Raw genomic sequence first — 13,983 nt, 5'->3', positions numbered from 1 at the left:
AGAAAAAAATCATAATAGACACTTGGTTGCAATCTTAATTATGGAAAACTCCTACTGGGTTGCAGTGAAGATTAAGAAAAAAGGAAGACCAACTAAAAAATTCAAGAGAATTAAAAGTATTAAAACTAAGACTACAGCAGCAAAAGGACAGTTATGCCAAAGATTTAACAGATTACATGGGCCCCTGGTATGTAGAACATCCTACCTATTAGTATTTGAACTACACTGGCAGAGATAAGAGCTCAGCATATCAAGTGCAGAACACAGTTAAAAATGCTACAAGCATATGGATTAGGCATCAGACTTCCCAATGTTCAGAATCTGCATTCAGACACTTCTCCAGTGAAGGCTGAGTTTCAAGTCACCAACAAATTTATGACTGACAAGCACTGAACCAAATGTCCTGCGAGCATAAGCTGACATCTGCAATACCATCAATACCCAACACGTTTGGCAGAGAGGAGGCTACCTTTTGGGGCAGCTCAGAATGAGCAGAGCTCTCCTATGATTCACTGATACCTGGAAGCTTCAGCCATTTGGGTATTTTCCCAGAGGCCTTTCTAAACACTTGCGGAGCTCCCTGAGTGCTGGCTGTTTCGGGCTGCTCAATGGTCTTTTTGTCACTTCCCACTTCTGGTTCAGATAGGGAAGGAGCCACTGATGCTAAAGCTGATGAAGCAGAAGGAGCTAATGATCTGTGCAAACACCAGAGAAAGGAAATAAGCAAGTAGAATTAAGCTTCATTTTTCATAATAGCCCCCCGTACCACTTCCCCCTTCAAACTTTTACAGTTAGACTGAAAAAGCTCTTATTCTTCCCTGACAGAAGCACTAGCATTTACTTAAGTCACTGAAATCCTGCTTTGCAAAGGACTCACAAAGCTATGAAGTCAAGTATGACAGTACGACTGTTTTTGGAGAGAAGAAGTCCTAGCATCTTCAAAGCACATTTATTTGTGGTAAGATGAGTTCATATCATGCTTCCCATTCCTGAAATACTAAGGCATTTGCAACTCTATTCAACCTCAACATACCTGGCTACTAATAAATCAGCTGCAGAACGAGAAACTGCAGAGCTCAGCAGGTCCGATTTCAGGTAACAAGCTGTTTAGAAATGAAAACAAATCACCTATTTGGTAACACAGACACATCAATCACCACAGTATTACATAGCTCTCAGCTCAAAAAATACCTGCTGTATACTACAGTAAACCTACATCACCTTCCCCCAGTACAAAATTATTTCATAACTCAGAGGTGTTCTATTTCATCATTCAAACCTCAAGACCCTGGCATTTTCTTTCAGTGCTTACTGCATCTCAGGACTTTTCTGTGAAGCCAGAGCATACTCTGGTCTCTGGGAGAAACAGGGATTCTAAGCATAAACCAGAGATGCCAAAGAACCAAAGATTCAGATCTGTTCTACCATCTCCAGCCAGTCCACTACCACAGGAGCCCTGCAAAAGCATTTCATAGACATTTGTCAGGTTAACATTTTGAACAACAGGATTTTTTTCCTATGGAGTCATTCTTCTATAATTCTTGATCCCATGGCAGACAATGCCTACTCCCCAGCCTATCTAATCCCATAAAAGAGGTACAATGTCTACATCTGTGCTCTAGCTAATTGACTAAACCAGCCCTGAAGAGCTTTAGCCAGTCAGACTGGGGACATTCACCAGCATTCTCAAGGACAGCAGTTTCTTTTGACAGAAGAACTCTGACAGTAAGGATGCAATACTGAGTCTACTACAGGAACTATACAGTCAGCTGCAGGAGAGAGGAAATGCACTTACCCTTGCACTCCTCCGACCCAAAATGAACAACAGCAGTTGGGAAAAGTTTAGCCTGCAGCAAAAGGGGAAAAGAAGGTATCACTGTCTGTAGATGCTTTCACAGTTCACTGTGAACATTGGAGGCACGTTAGACAGCTACAGACAAATACATGGAGTTCAAGCCAAGGTCACTAACCATCTGCACTTCAGGAAAACTTAACCTTGTACAGAGCACAGGCCACTCAGAGTAAGACATGAAGGAAAATTTTATGATCTGTTCTACTAAACAGGTGATGAGACCTCTAAAGCAAGTGCTCATTGCAGGAATGCCCTGCCATTCCCTCTCCTCTGTCCCTATATTTCAGGCCATTATATTGCACCCAGATTCTCCATTGCTGAGCAGACAACATTAATATGATGAAGAATCTTCTAAGACCTGACACCATAAAAAGAAAAATCCAGCTGTGCCCTCCCAAAATCTATTCTAAATCATTTTATGACATTCATACGCTGTCTATAGTTGAAATTTACCTAGTTTCATCATCTTTCCAGGATTAAGTATTTCCTTTCATAAATCCAACCTGAATCCCTAGTTTCTACTTATCAGAATAATTGCCATATTCAAACTTTTTTTAATCCAGAGGGTTTGGTGGTTTGGTTTTTGTTCCTTTTATTTCAATGAAAGCTCCTGTAATTTGTGTCCATTTCCTCTTGTCCTTTTACAGAGAATTGCTAAGAACTCTAGACTCTGCTGCTTCCCATCTCTTTTATTATATACATTGACAAGACCCTCCCAGAGCTTCTTTTTTTCCAGGCTGAACAACCTTGACTCTCTCTCTATCTCTCCACATATGTCAGATGCAGCTCCCTTCATTATCATTTGGTCCTTTTCTGGGCACCAGAAGAACTGTGAAAATGGACTCAACCCCTGTTCAGCTAAGGAATCACAACTGCACCTGTAGGTATAAAGGACGGACCTACCTATGGAGGTTGCTCTGCCACTGACCCCAGTGTCACACCACATCTTCAAAAAAAACCTCAGTGATACATTACAAAGCACTACACCACCACATCCAGCAGTGCATCCAAGTGATCCCAAGGGAAACGCAGAGCAAGAGAGTCCAAGTTATTAAATTTCATGCTAAAAACAGACACTACTACAAGCTCAGGCTTTGCTTTTTAAAAGGGTATGATATGCAGAAGATTCATATGATATGGTATAACCAGATGTACCAGAAAGGATTCTGAAAATACCATCATATAGATTACCTACATTATATGCCAGTATAATACCACATAAAGAATAACTAGCTGAAATAATTCTGTTAAGTGTTTAGGAAGCCTTGTACTAAGAGACAGGTGAAGAAACCAAATCATCATGGTGTAAAAGAGGCAAGTACTGCTATAGCCAGAAACCGTACAGCTAAATGTTAATTAATGGTCTACATTTACCCTGGTAAATCAGTAACACTAAACTTGCCACACTGATCCAATAAAATAACCAGAAAAAAGCAAGTCACTGCCCCACTTGGTATCACTCATACATACTTGGGAGCTGTGCAGAGCAGACTGACTGCTCTGGAGTTTTCTTGAGCTTCTGTTGCCACCATCAGCCCAAGCTGGATACTGGCATGATGGTCCTTGAACCCAATCCAGCACAGCAATTACCAGAACGCAACAGAACCCTGATCTTCACCGAGGAGGCTGTGGACTGCTGCCTAATATGGAGGCTAATAAAATTGTATTAACTGAAGACAAAATGAAAGAGCTTCACCTTTCTTCCTACCTACAAGCATATGGTATTGCACTTTTTTTACATTAACCCAAAGGCCATCAGAGACTGTGTCATGCAGCAGAGTCAACATCATGCTAAGCTGAAACAGGAGACACTACCCCAAGACTCAGCTCCTGCTAAAGCATCCAGGCAAATTCACATCCTTGAACTTACATTTTAGCAAAATAATTATTTATTAGGTCTTTTAACATTTCATTCTTCAATCAACAGGGCCTAAGGTTGCCTGCTCCAGTCACAAAGACAGCTCTCCATAAACCTTTTTAATGACAAAGTACCAGACATGGTTTAGAAACCCCAGAAAAAACTCTCACAAGAGCTTTGATGTTTCTACAGCTTCGTCTATTTAGGAAATGGGTGCCTTAAAAAGGGCCCCCCAACACACATACACTCAAACCCTTTTACACACAACATCCTTTTCATGCCAGCTGCAAGTTGGAAAATGAGGTTTTTGTAGTGTGTTAGTGTTGGAATTTTTTAATAACCTCCCCTCTCTTTTTTTTTCTGCCTCCCGACCAATTATCTTGGTAAATAATTAACATTCTGAAGGAGATAAGTAAGCACAGAAACTCAGAACTCAAAGCCCTTTAGTTCAAAGCCCTGCCCTTTTCTCTTCCTTTCCTGCTGCTGCCACTGAAACTTCCTTGTCAATCAAGCTCTGGGCACACACATCAAAGCCTCATGTGGGAATGGCCCCAAGGGGTCAGAGAAAATTCATGGCAGGGCCTGTGTGAGGCACAAAGAGAGAAAGAGAGTGAGAAACAGACCAAGAGTTAGACAGACTCACTCAACCAACAAACACATAGACAGACTGTGCCCCAATATAAACTTCTACCCTATTTACTCACAGGTCGTCAAATAACCATAGCTCATAGTTTCAGCATCCACGTCCACAACCATTTCCACTGCTGGCAAAACATCAGTCCAAATGTTTCAGTTCAAAATGTTAATTGAAAGAAACTTAAAGGAGCTAGACAGCAGCCCTCTAGTATGCAACATCCTTCCCATGGCTCCTTTCCCTGCATCCCTACCCTTTCCTAGGAGTCAGCCAACATGGAGTCCCCTCTTTCCAAACCTCTACCCATTAAGTTATTTTTCTTCAATTCAAACAGACTATTGGCTCATGCACAGAACCCTTGGTCTAGCTTCCTTCACGTGGAATTGTCAGGTACCACCCCAATCCCAGCACTCCCTGAGGGTGCAGCACAGAAAGCAGCCAGCTACATCTCACCTGGGAATTCTCTAGCCAGTCATTGGCAGGACCTAATGCTGTCCCAGAGTTTTTTATAATCTGTAAGTATTTAAATCAGCAGCAATTTCACATTAAAAAAAAAAAAAGTCAGGCCAGTAGAATGATCCCACTGCCCAAGGACTGTCTCGGCATAAAGATGGGAAGGTTTTAGTAGACTTTGTCCATGAAAGCACACAAGCCCGAAGTCAAAGCCTTTAGCATTTTTTAACACACCTAAGAATGTAATGGTCAAATATTGGGCAGACCATCACCTGAAAACTGCATCCTCAAGCCAGCTGTTCTAATGTTTGCAGTTGTTCTAATGCATCTGCCAATGTTTCTAGAAGAGCAGTTCTTCACTGCATAGGGTTCTTGTAAAAACATCTGTGAATCAGAACAGATTTTTGAGAGCTCTTAGAATCACACTGAGCATGCCAGATTGACCAAAATAATCAAAGGATGTTCAAAACAAGTAACTCAAAAAGCTACACTCACTTATATGGCAGAAAATTACTACAATAGGACTGAGCCAACAGCCCCTTACTACACTCCAACACCCAGCATTTCTCTTCCTTGCTGCTTTGTTTTGCAGCCAAAAAAACTGCCATTCTGACTGGGGAAATAGATGCTATTAATCTACTGAACCACAACATTCAAACCATGCTGTCCAAGGCGTATTTATAATATACAGCCAGATTTACTGCACCAATACCTAGAAATCCAACTGCAAATACTGTCCCATTGTGCAATTATACAGATGCAATGTAAATAAAAACACTTTGAGTCTGTGGGATGTTTTTATTTTTGTGGGTTTCTTTTTTTGGGGGGGGTTTACTTTTTCTTTTTTGAGACCTAAAGAGATAACTTAAGGTCACACAGGATGGCAGCAGCAGCAATGAGAACTAAGCATACAAGTCTCCAGACCCCCACCAAGATCATAATCACAGCACAGCTTTCTTCTGAAGGGATTAGAAAGTCACTGAGGCAAGGAGAAAAGGAAAAGGAAGTCAGTGTTCTGCTTATTACCCTCCCCATTTAGTAAGTATCATTCTAAATGACCAGCTCCTCAGATTTTAAAAAGATGTAACACTTCATGAATTTGCTTAGTTGCAGAAGTGTAAACGAACACTTACTATTTCAGAGATCTGAAGACCAGCCTGTTGCTCATAAAGCCACATTTAGTCTGAAACTATACAGATGAGTTTTACTCCGAGAGACAGTGAACAGTTACTTGGACACTGTGGTGGTGAGCGTGGTTTGTGACAGCATGGCATCCTGGCTGTGGAGTGGCATACTGAGACTGCTGCATCTCACATTCCATGACAAAAATATCCACCTTGGAACAACAGTCCCTTGTGTATCCAGCTGTGATGCAGCAGAGAGACATTTCTGCTTTGTTTTACTGCATGTTTTAGAAACTTGTTCTCCAGAACATGGAAAATATTTCAGAACCCTCCCCAAATAACACCTCAATGCTTCCTCTTTCTCAGACATACATATGCAAAAACATTCTAGAACGGAGCACTGCAGATGATGTATGTTATTCTGGGAAGTTGTTCTCTTCCCTGACAGAGCAATGCTGTCAGACCAGGCAGAGGCTGCTGCTGAAGGGAACTTGCAGCTGCCAGAAGGAGCAGCATTCTTTCCGTTACACAATCTGAGAAGATGAGAGTGCCACAGGTCTGCTGTTAGACTGATGTGAGGAAGATGAATAAGAAAATAAGCACTTCAAAGGAACATGCACATGGAAGGAGAAACCCAAGCTACCAACATGAAATACTGCATAGTACACACACCCCAAACACATAAACTAGCTCTTGGAAAATTCAACGGTAAGGCCAGTGGATCAAAAGTTCCTCTAGCAACACTGCACAGCATTGCTGAAATAAACACCACAGTCATGGTGAAAGAGGCAGATCAAGCGGTTCATGTTTATAACCTGAGAACAAAGCTGTCCAATCTGGACTTCAACTGGCAGAAGATATGGATATTCTGTGGCAAACATGGAGAAGATCTGATACAGCTAGGGCGGGGGACCTTTAAAACTCCTAAGGCAAAGATAAGATTTAAAAACAGTTTTGAGAAGGCTACTTATGAAGGAATCCAAGTATAAAGAGTGTTCATTGAGACATTGATTGAGACTGAGATCAGAAAGGTCTGGCCTTCAAAACTGACAGTAGCAGTGAACATTTTGGGCAGGATTTCCACTCCAAATTCAGTTGTGCAAGGAGCCTCCCACTGGAAGCAAAGAACCCAGCTGTCGTCAAAGCCAGCATCATGAGGCAAGCATGGACAGTCTCTGGAGCATAAGTAACAGATCTCACCACAAAAAGAAGATGAGATTGCTACCAAATGCAGTCAGATGATAAAATCCTGGATAGAGAAGACTAAGACTTTTAGGTGAACACCATCCTCTGTGCTGGATGAATTCCAGTATTAATTGCAATTTTCTTTGCTAGTGAGGCCTGCCACAGGAAATGCCTCTGATGGACTGACTCTGATGAAGTAATTTTTTCAGAAATTGCATTCAGACTCTTGCCAAAAGAGAAGGCTTTTCACTGCCTGAGTTACAGTCAGGTTCTCAGAACAAGCATGACAGACATACTGTCCGAACTGGCATTAACAAATAGGATATGGAAAGAGAACCAAAAGCAAAGAAAGCAACAAACAGCTCATCTGGATTTCTGCCTCATGGTATGCGACAGAGGAAACACTCAGTGCACTCTAAGATCTGACTAGAAGACCTAAATATTTATGTGGAAGCCTGTGGATTCCTTTAGCTCCTCTGTAGACAGAGTATGGCCTCCTGCCCTCTCTGCTGCGACTTTTCCAGTGACTGGTACTCCTACTTTCTGCTAAATCTTTCCTAGTATTAACACAGCAATCAATGTTTTGGTTTTTTTCCACTAACCCACCCCAGAAACGCACTACAAAACCGCCTGTTTCTGGGAGGAGAAAGAAGCTAAGAAGCAACTCTGAAAAGCTCCGACAGCCTAGAAAAAACACAAACAAGCCACTGGAGCTATAAGGAACCCAAAGCCAAGTGCTACAACAGGGAAGCCTGTGGTTGATCAGCTCTGGAGAGCAGAACATTATAAAACACTTCAAGGGACGTGAGGAGAAGGCCGCCAGCAAAAACAGCAACAAAAAAATCAAAGCAATGCCTTGAAGTCTTTATGAGTTCCAAAAACTCCACACTGCTGCCAATCTGTGTGTTCGCTATACTGTAAATACACACAGATTTTGGGAGAATTCACTTCAGACAGTTCTTTCAGTCCAAGTATCCTGGCAAACAACTCAACAACATTTGTCTCTTTTCCTGGTTTTGCTAGCAGCGTAAAGGTTCTCCCTTCACTGTAAGTGATCAAATGTAAGCAAGTGGTGCCAAACTTGTCAGCTTGGAGGGAGAGGCTGGATAGAGCAGAATTGCTGGTAATATGGTACTCCACCATCTGCAGACACTTCTGTTACTGGCTTCAGCACAAATTTCAGTAATTCATAAATGTGCTCAAATGTGCTCTCGTTACTGCCTCAGAGACCATCCATTTTTCCTTACCAACAACACCAGCATAGGCTGTAGAGTGGAGGATAGCCTACTGCTAACTTAGGACCTGAGATAACATGACAATTAAATGCTGAAAAAGAATCCAGAATGGCTAGATACACTATGGTAGTAGTGCCTGCTTTGGAAAAATCAAGAGTCAGGTTATGTGCAGGTATCTCTGCAAGGGGAGCGCATCACGTGCCAAGCACCCCAAGAGGCCACAGCTAACATGACCGACATGCAGCACTTGAGGCAAAAGTGGCAAATTTTGGCAGTTACATGATACTACCTGAACTCTTAAAGAGATGTATTACTGCTAAAGACAAACTTCCTCCCAAACCTTTCACACATCCTCCAAACCCAACAAAGATACACCAAAAAGCCTGAGCAATTAGTTATACTCTTACTTTACCCAAACTCTCTTTTTCCTATGTCCAGAAGAACTGAATACCCCACAGCACTTCATTCACACTCATCCTGTGCACCACAACACTTTTATTCCAGAACAAGCCTTCTCACTACAGGGATGCTGCGTACTGCCAAATCACCTTAGAGCAAAAGCTCCTTTTTCCCCAGCCCCAAAGGCACAGTATTTTACGAAGCACCTTAACCATCTCCCTCCTAACTTTACAGAGCGGCTTTGTCTTTTCACTGCCCTCCTTCCACATCAGGGAACAGAAGGGAGGTTTAACTAAAGTACAAGATGTTTCCCTTCCACGGACTACAAGATGAATGAAAAGGGAAAGGTCTCCACAAACCCTAGCCCCATCCAGGGCACAGTCAGGCACTGCAGCCTACTCTACAGCGCTTGGCCTCGTAGCCAAAGGGGACCCTTAGCCCACACAAACCTCTTCCCAGACTGAAGATTTCTCAGCTTGGAAGGCCACAACCTCATGTGAGAAGCAGTGAGCAGGTTCCACTCCCAGTGCTGCCCCTCCTACCCCAGCACCACAAACATTACCTCTTTCATTCCTGGTCTGGGCCAAGGACATTGCTACTGAGAGCCCTGAGACAGAGGCAGGGCAGCCTCATTGGGAACAGACACCTCTAAACACGCCATCCAACAAGGACACAGTGGGCATGGACACAACAGCTGGAGTGATTTCCACACCTGTTTCTGTCCAGAAAAGAAAGGCCCTTCAGCCCCTTTCTTCCAGGTACCCAGACCCCAGCAGAAGGGAAAACTTACCCAAGCAGGAAAATTATGGCACAGAGCCTGCACTAACATGGTGAAAGGTAAAGACCAATAAGGATTTACATTGGTTAACAGCAGCAAAGTGTCTCCCAGAATCAGCCAGCCTAAACTGGGATAAGGCACCATCCTCACAGGTCAGACCTCTGTGGTCTTTGACAGGAATTTGGGTAACCAGAACAGCATGACAAGTTCTTGTCAGGAACTGCTTTTTTTTTTTTTTGATGCGTCATCCAAGTAAAATGTTTATAAACACACAGAATCATTCCTGCCATAACAGACCATGACCTGAAAGGGCTGAAGGGCCCTCAGCAAGGGACATAGACTACACAGCCACTGGCATTAAACACAGCTCTCCCAAGGACAGAAGAACCATAGGCAGAGAAGTCCGTTCACCAGTATCTAACAGTGAACAAAAACCAGATGAACAGAAAAGAGTACCCTTGCTTATAAGCTAGCAATGATTTTCAGTTTAGAAGCTTCCTGAGCAGGTTTCTAAATATTAAGACACACTTAATAAATATCTTCCTTGAACTTGTCCAAATTTCTCTCAAATCAGTATATAATTTTAGTGTACAATGCCCTGTGACAAGGAATTTGTTAGTTTTCTGACATACAAACAACTATCTTCTTCCATCTATTCTAGCTCCTGCTTGCTTCACTTGATGCTACTCACTCATACTTGAGAACAAGAACTCAATGCATTCCAGCTTCTCCTTGGCACGTTATTCCCTTTCCAATCACATCTTTTATAGACTGGCAAGTCCTTACCCACTCAGTCTTTCTTTGGACAGGAGACATTGCAGATCTCTGATTAACATCATTCCCCTTCTCTGCAGCTTCACCAGTTCCTTTTGAAGATGGGGGACCAGATCTGGATGTTATTCAGACAAACCCTAGTCCATACACAGTGATGTTCTCTATTTTTTCACTTTTGAAAGGAAGTTGTTTTCGATTTGACTGCTATTCAGTAATGAGCTGATGATTTCATCACCTTAAGATTTTGCTCCAAAGCCTTAATGATCAACACAAGAGCTCACTGAGCTGCATATGAAGCTCAAATTATTTTCCCTGCACATCATCGCATTTACCTATGTTGAGCCAGCTGGTTAAGCCAAAAATGCAGAGACATGCAACTGCTAACTAATGTGATAATCTCTTCGTAATGTCACGTTACAATCCCAAAAAAATGTTCTAAGCATGAGATTTTACTTGCTTTCCACATTTTGCAAGTAATTGTAATGATTCTGTATAGTTAAGATTGTGTTTAAAAACTTCAATTATACCCAAATTCTCAACATAACCACTCGTTTAATTTAACTACGGTGTGATTACATCTGATTAAATGAATAAAAACGGATCTTAAATCAAGTTTGGATTTGACACCCTTTATCTCAGTTGGGTATTATTCCTCTTTCATGGTGACAGAGAGGACATGAGAAATGAGAAAAAAAAATCCTTTCCTTAAAATAGTCCATTCAAAACTAGTTTTCCACTTTTGAGCATAGTATCTTGAACAGTCCCAGTTCTGTATCAAACTCAAGGCGTTGCACCTTTGCCATGTGCCACAGCAAGCATTGCAATCCATGGAAAACCACTGCAGACTGGAAATGTTTGACACTAAAATCGACCAGGTTCTTCACAAAGTTGTGATTTCTAATGAAATCCCTAAAACTGGGCTGTAAGGCACCTCCAAGTCTTTAAAGAGCACTAATTTAACATGTTTTCACATTTCTTCAGGGAGCTGCCACGAAGAATGAATTTCACAGTAAATGTCACAACTAGGAAACTGGGAAATTGCCACACATATAACAAGCACCAGTAATGGTGCCAGGTACAGAACAAAGACTTTAACACAGCAAATTAAACAAAATTCCTGCCATAAGGTTTCTTATTTCAAAGACAACAAGATATAATTATTCCTGTGGTGTTTTACTGAAAAAGGCATGTTTCAGGAGACATCCAGAGAAACACGAGATACGCACTGAGAAAGAGAAAATAAAAGAACAGTACTGCAGGGCAGGGGAGGCAGGCAAGGGGTAAATGGAGGTAAGCAGAGGATTTAGAACATTTTAGAAAATAGACCAAAGTTAACAAGGGAGACCAGAACCAGCATCAGAGGATCAACAGAAGGCAGATACAGGTCTGAACATTCAATCATCTAAAAGCATCTGCATGCATATTTCTTCCACATGGCCTAATCAGGAAGTTGAGGAACTTGGAAAACTCCACTGTAAACAACTTCCGAGGCATGCTAATCACTACCTAATTCACCACACTGCCTGAAAATCACTTTATCCCTCTCCCCACCCCAGCCCTTCTGCTCCCTTAGGGGCATCAAACAAGAATTGCCACTGCTGCTGCGTGAGCCTTTACTCTGGAGGATCTCCAGTGCGGCAGTCGGAATGGTCCATGCAGTTCTGAGACAGGACATTTTAAACACTGTGAGTTTGGTGCAAAATCACTGGCAAAATCATTTGATCGCTCCTAACACATGTGTGATCTACACAGCCAATAGTCTCTGGCAAGGGACTTCACCTTATCTGACACTTGCAAAAAATCTCAAGGAATCAGATTTTGAAAACCACCTTTTTCAGTATTTTCAGAGAAAAATTACACAAAGAGAATGCATATTCCTCAGTGTACATTGACTCTCACATAGTGATTTCAAAATGGTCAGATTTTTGTCTAATATGGCCTCTAGCTCCCACTGTAGAAAACAGTTCCCTGTCCACATCAAGTCACATCTCTTACCATCCTAGTCTAGCTACTGAGCACACTCAGCTCAGCTCCAACTCGGTAGGGCATGGAGTGTGCACCAAACAATGCAAATCCCACCCCTGCCCCCAGTGTGCCTCTGCCTATTGCTGCACAAGGTGGACCTCTTCTGGTGAAGAGCTTGTGCTCCAAAACACCTGGTTCCACTAGCCTTGGCTGAGCAGAAGTCTACAGGGATCACAGCATTATACTGCTTCTTTCAAAAGTAACTGAAGCCTGAAGAAGGGTTAAGGGGAGCACAAACCAGAGAGAATCAGAGCCCATGTGTGAGTCCTTACCTCAAACAGCGTCAGACTTTCATCGTTCAAGATGATTCTGGGAGGTGCAACAACTGAAGTTAAAAAACAAGTTATAAAACAGGACCACCTAACAACCAGAACATCAAACACAGGTGTGGGAGGCATCCCTGCTCTCTGAAGGGCTGACATGTTCATATGCCCACAGAGGCTGCTGCTTAGGCAGAAGCATAACATGGCTAAGGGAGCAGGTTACACCTTCTTTGCACTGTGAAGCTCTGTTTTGGGGAAGGCATTCCTTCCCAGGTCATATCTCAGGCATCAACATCCCACAGATAGAAACAGTCTTTGTAAAGTAAGGCCAAATATTACCAACAACACTCACACAAGTAAAATGGCAACTCTGCATTGGCAAGGTGGCTTCTTACAAAGTCTCTCAAAATACCAACTGTGGAAAAAGGAGAGAAAGGTTTGCAAAATTAAATTTGGTTCTTTAAATGCTGGGCAAGAAAGCTAACTTGTAACAGCAGAAACGCCCTCTAGAAGGTATGGAGACTGCCTTTTCCTCCAAAGTATACAGCTGCTATCGCAGATTTCTTGTAGATAAAAAAAACCAAACAAACAAAACTAATCACTTTGACATGTTGGTCCCTTGGAAAAATTCTAAGGACGCCTATAAAATTATCAAAAATGTTTACACAGGTAACCATGGCTGACAGCTGAGAATAAGAGGATCTCCAGTAATAACAGTAAGAGCTACTCGGTGCATGGTCTGATTGCCTTTTGTGAACTGACAGAGCCATAAAGATTCATCCTCTCTTAGTACAGTTGCTAGAGATTTTTTTTCTCCTTCCTGGTTTTTGGGGTTTGTTTAAGACTAGGGAAGGGGGGGGGGGGGGGGGTGTTGTTTTTCCCCAAAAAATGTTCTATGCATTAACACAGAGGAAGTCTGCAAATGCATCCCGGTAACACATCATCTAGACACGAACAAGGGGATAGCAAGTGGGACAGCTTCCTGTCCACACGAGAACAAGTATTTTACCATCTCCACCAAGCCCCTTAGCTAACTTAACTAGCCCAAAATATCTTAGTTCGCTCAGGGGCCCTACAATGACAGTGCAACTACCTACTGCTGCTTTTTCAGAGCAGCTTTACTTTGCCAGGCAACAGAAAGACCTGTTCAGACATGTTCTCTCCTGTCATGGTGGGAGCCATGAGTTACAGCTGCACAGGCTGAAGGGGTGTTCAGTCTTACCAGTTTCAGTGGGATGGAAGAATCCCTGTAGAACATGGCGGTCTGGAAAACAAACTCTCAACACCACCTAAAGCAGAGACAAAACCCATTAGGACAGTGGTTTATCACTGCTCTGTAACACCTGTCCTTCCTAGGCTTAGAATCTGCAAGTTGTTGGTTTTTTTGGCTTTTTTTTGTGTTT

General features: G+C 42.4%; 1 protein-coding gene across 5 annotated transcripts in view; it reads right to left on the bottom strand.

The window, feature by feature from the left end:
- The window catches only part of ASPSCR1 (ASPSCR1 tether for SLC2A4, UBX domain containing), a 34,512-nt gene that overhangs the window by 1,008 nt on the left and 19,521 nt on the right, over positions 1-13,983 (bottom strand). Inside the window, exons 10-15 of one of the 5 annotated variants that reach the window (XM_062506076.1) lie at positions 13,803-13,869; positions 12,933-12,995; positions 12,590-12,642; positions 1,796-1,847; positions 1,034-1,103; positions 470-695 (exon numbers count right to left, since the gene is read on the bottom strand). In XM_062506076.1, the coding sequence (XP_062362060.1) occupies positions 503-695; positions 1,034-1,103; positions 1,796-1,847; positions 12,590-12,642; positions 12,933-12,995; positions 13,803-13,869 (498 nt within the window). In that variant the 3' untranslated portion in view covers positions 470-502. Of the gene's footprint in view, positions 1-469; positions 696-1,033; positions 1,104-1,795; positions 1,848-4,630; positions 5,182-12,589; positions 12,643-12,932; positions 12,996-13,802; positions 13,870-13,983 lie in introns of those variants that run through there. The other 4 variants (XM_062506077.1, XM_062506078.1, XM_062506079.1 and 1 more) reach the window with 4 other exon arrangements.

Source organism: Cinclus cinclus, chromosome 20, assembly GCF_963662255.1.
Source record: "Cinclus cinclus chromosome 20, bCinCin1.1, whole genome shotgun sequence".
Taxonomy (NCBI): Eukaryota; Metazoa; Chordata; class Aves; order Passeriformes; family Cinclidae; genus Cinclus; species Cinclus cinclus.
Note: the sequence above shows the minus strand (reverse complement) of the source record. Positions and strands in the feature narration are given on the sequence as shown.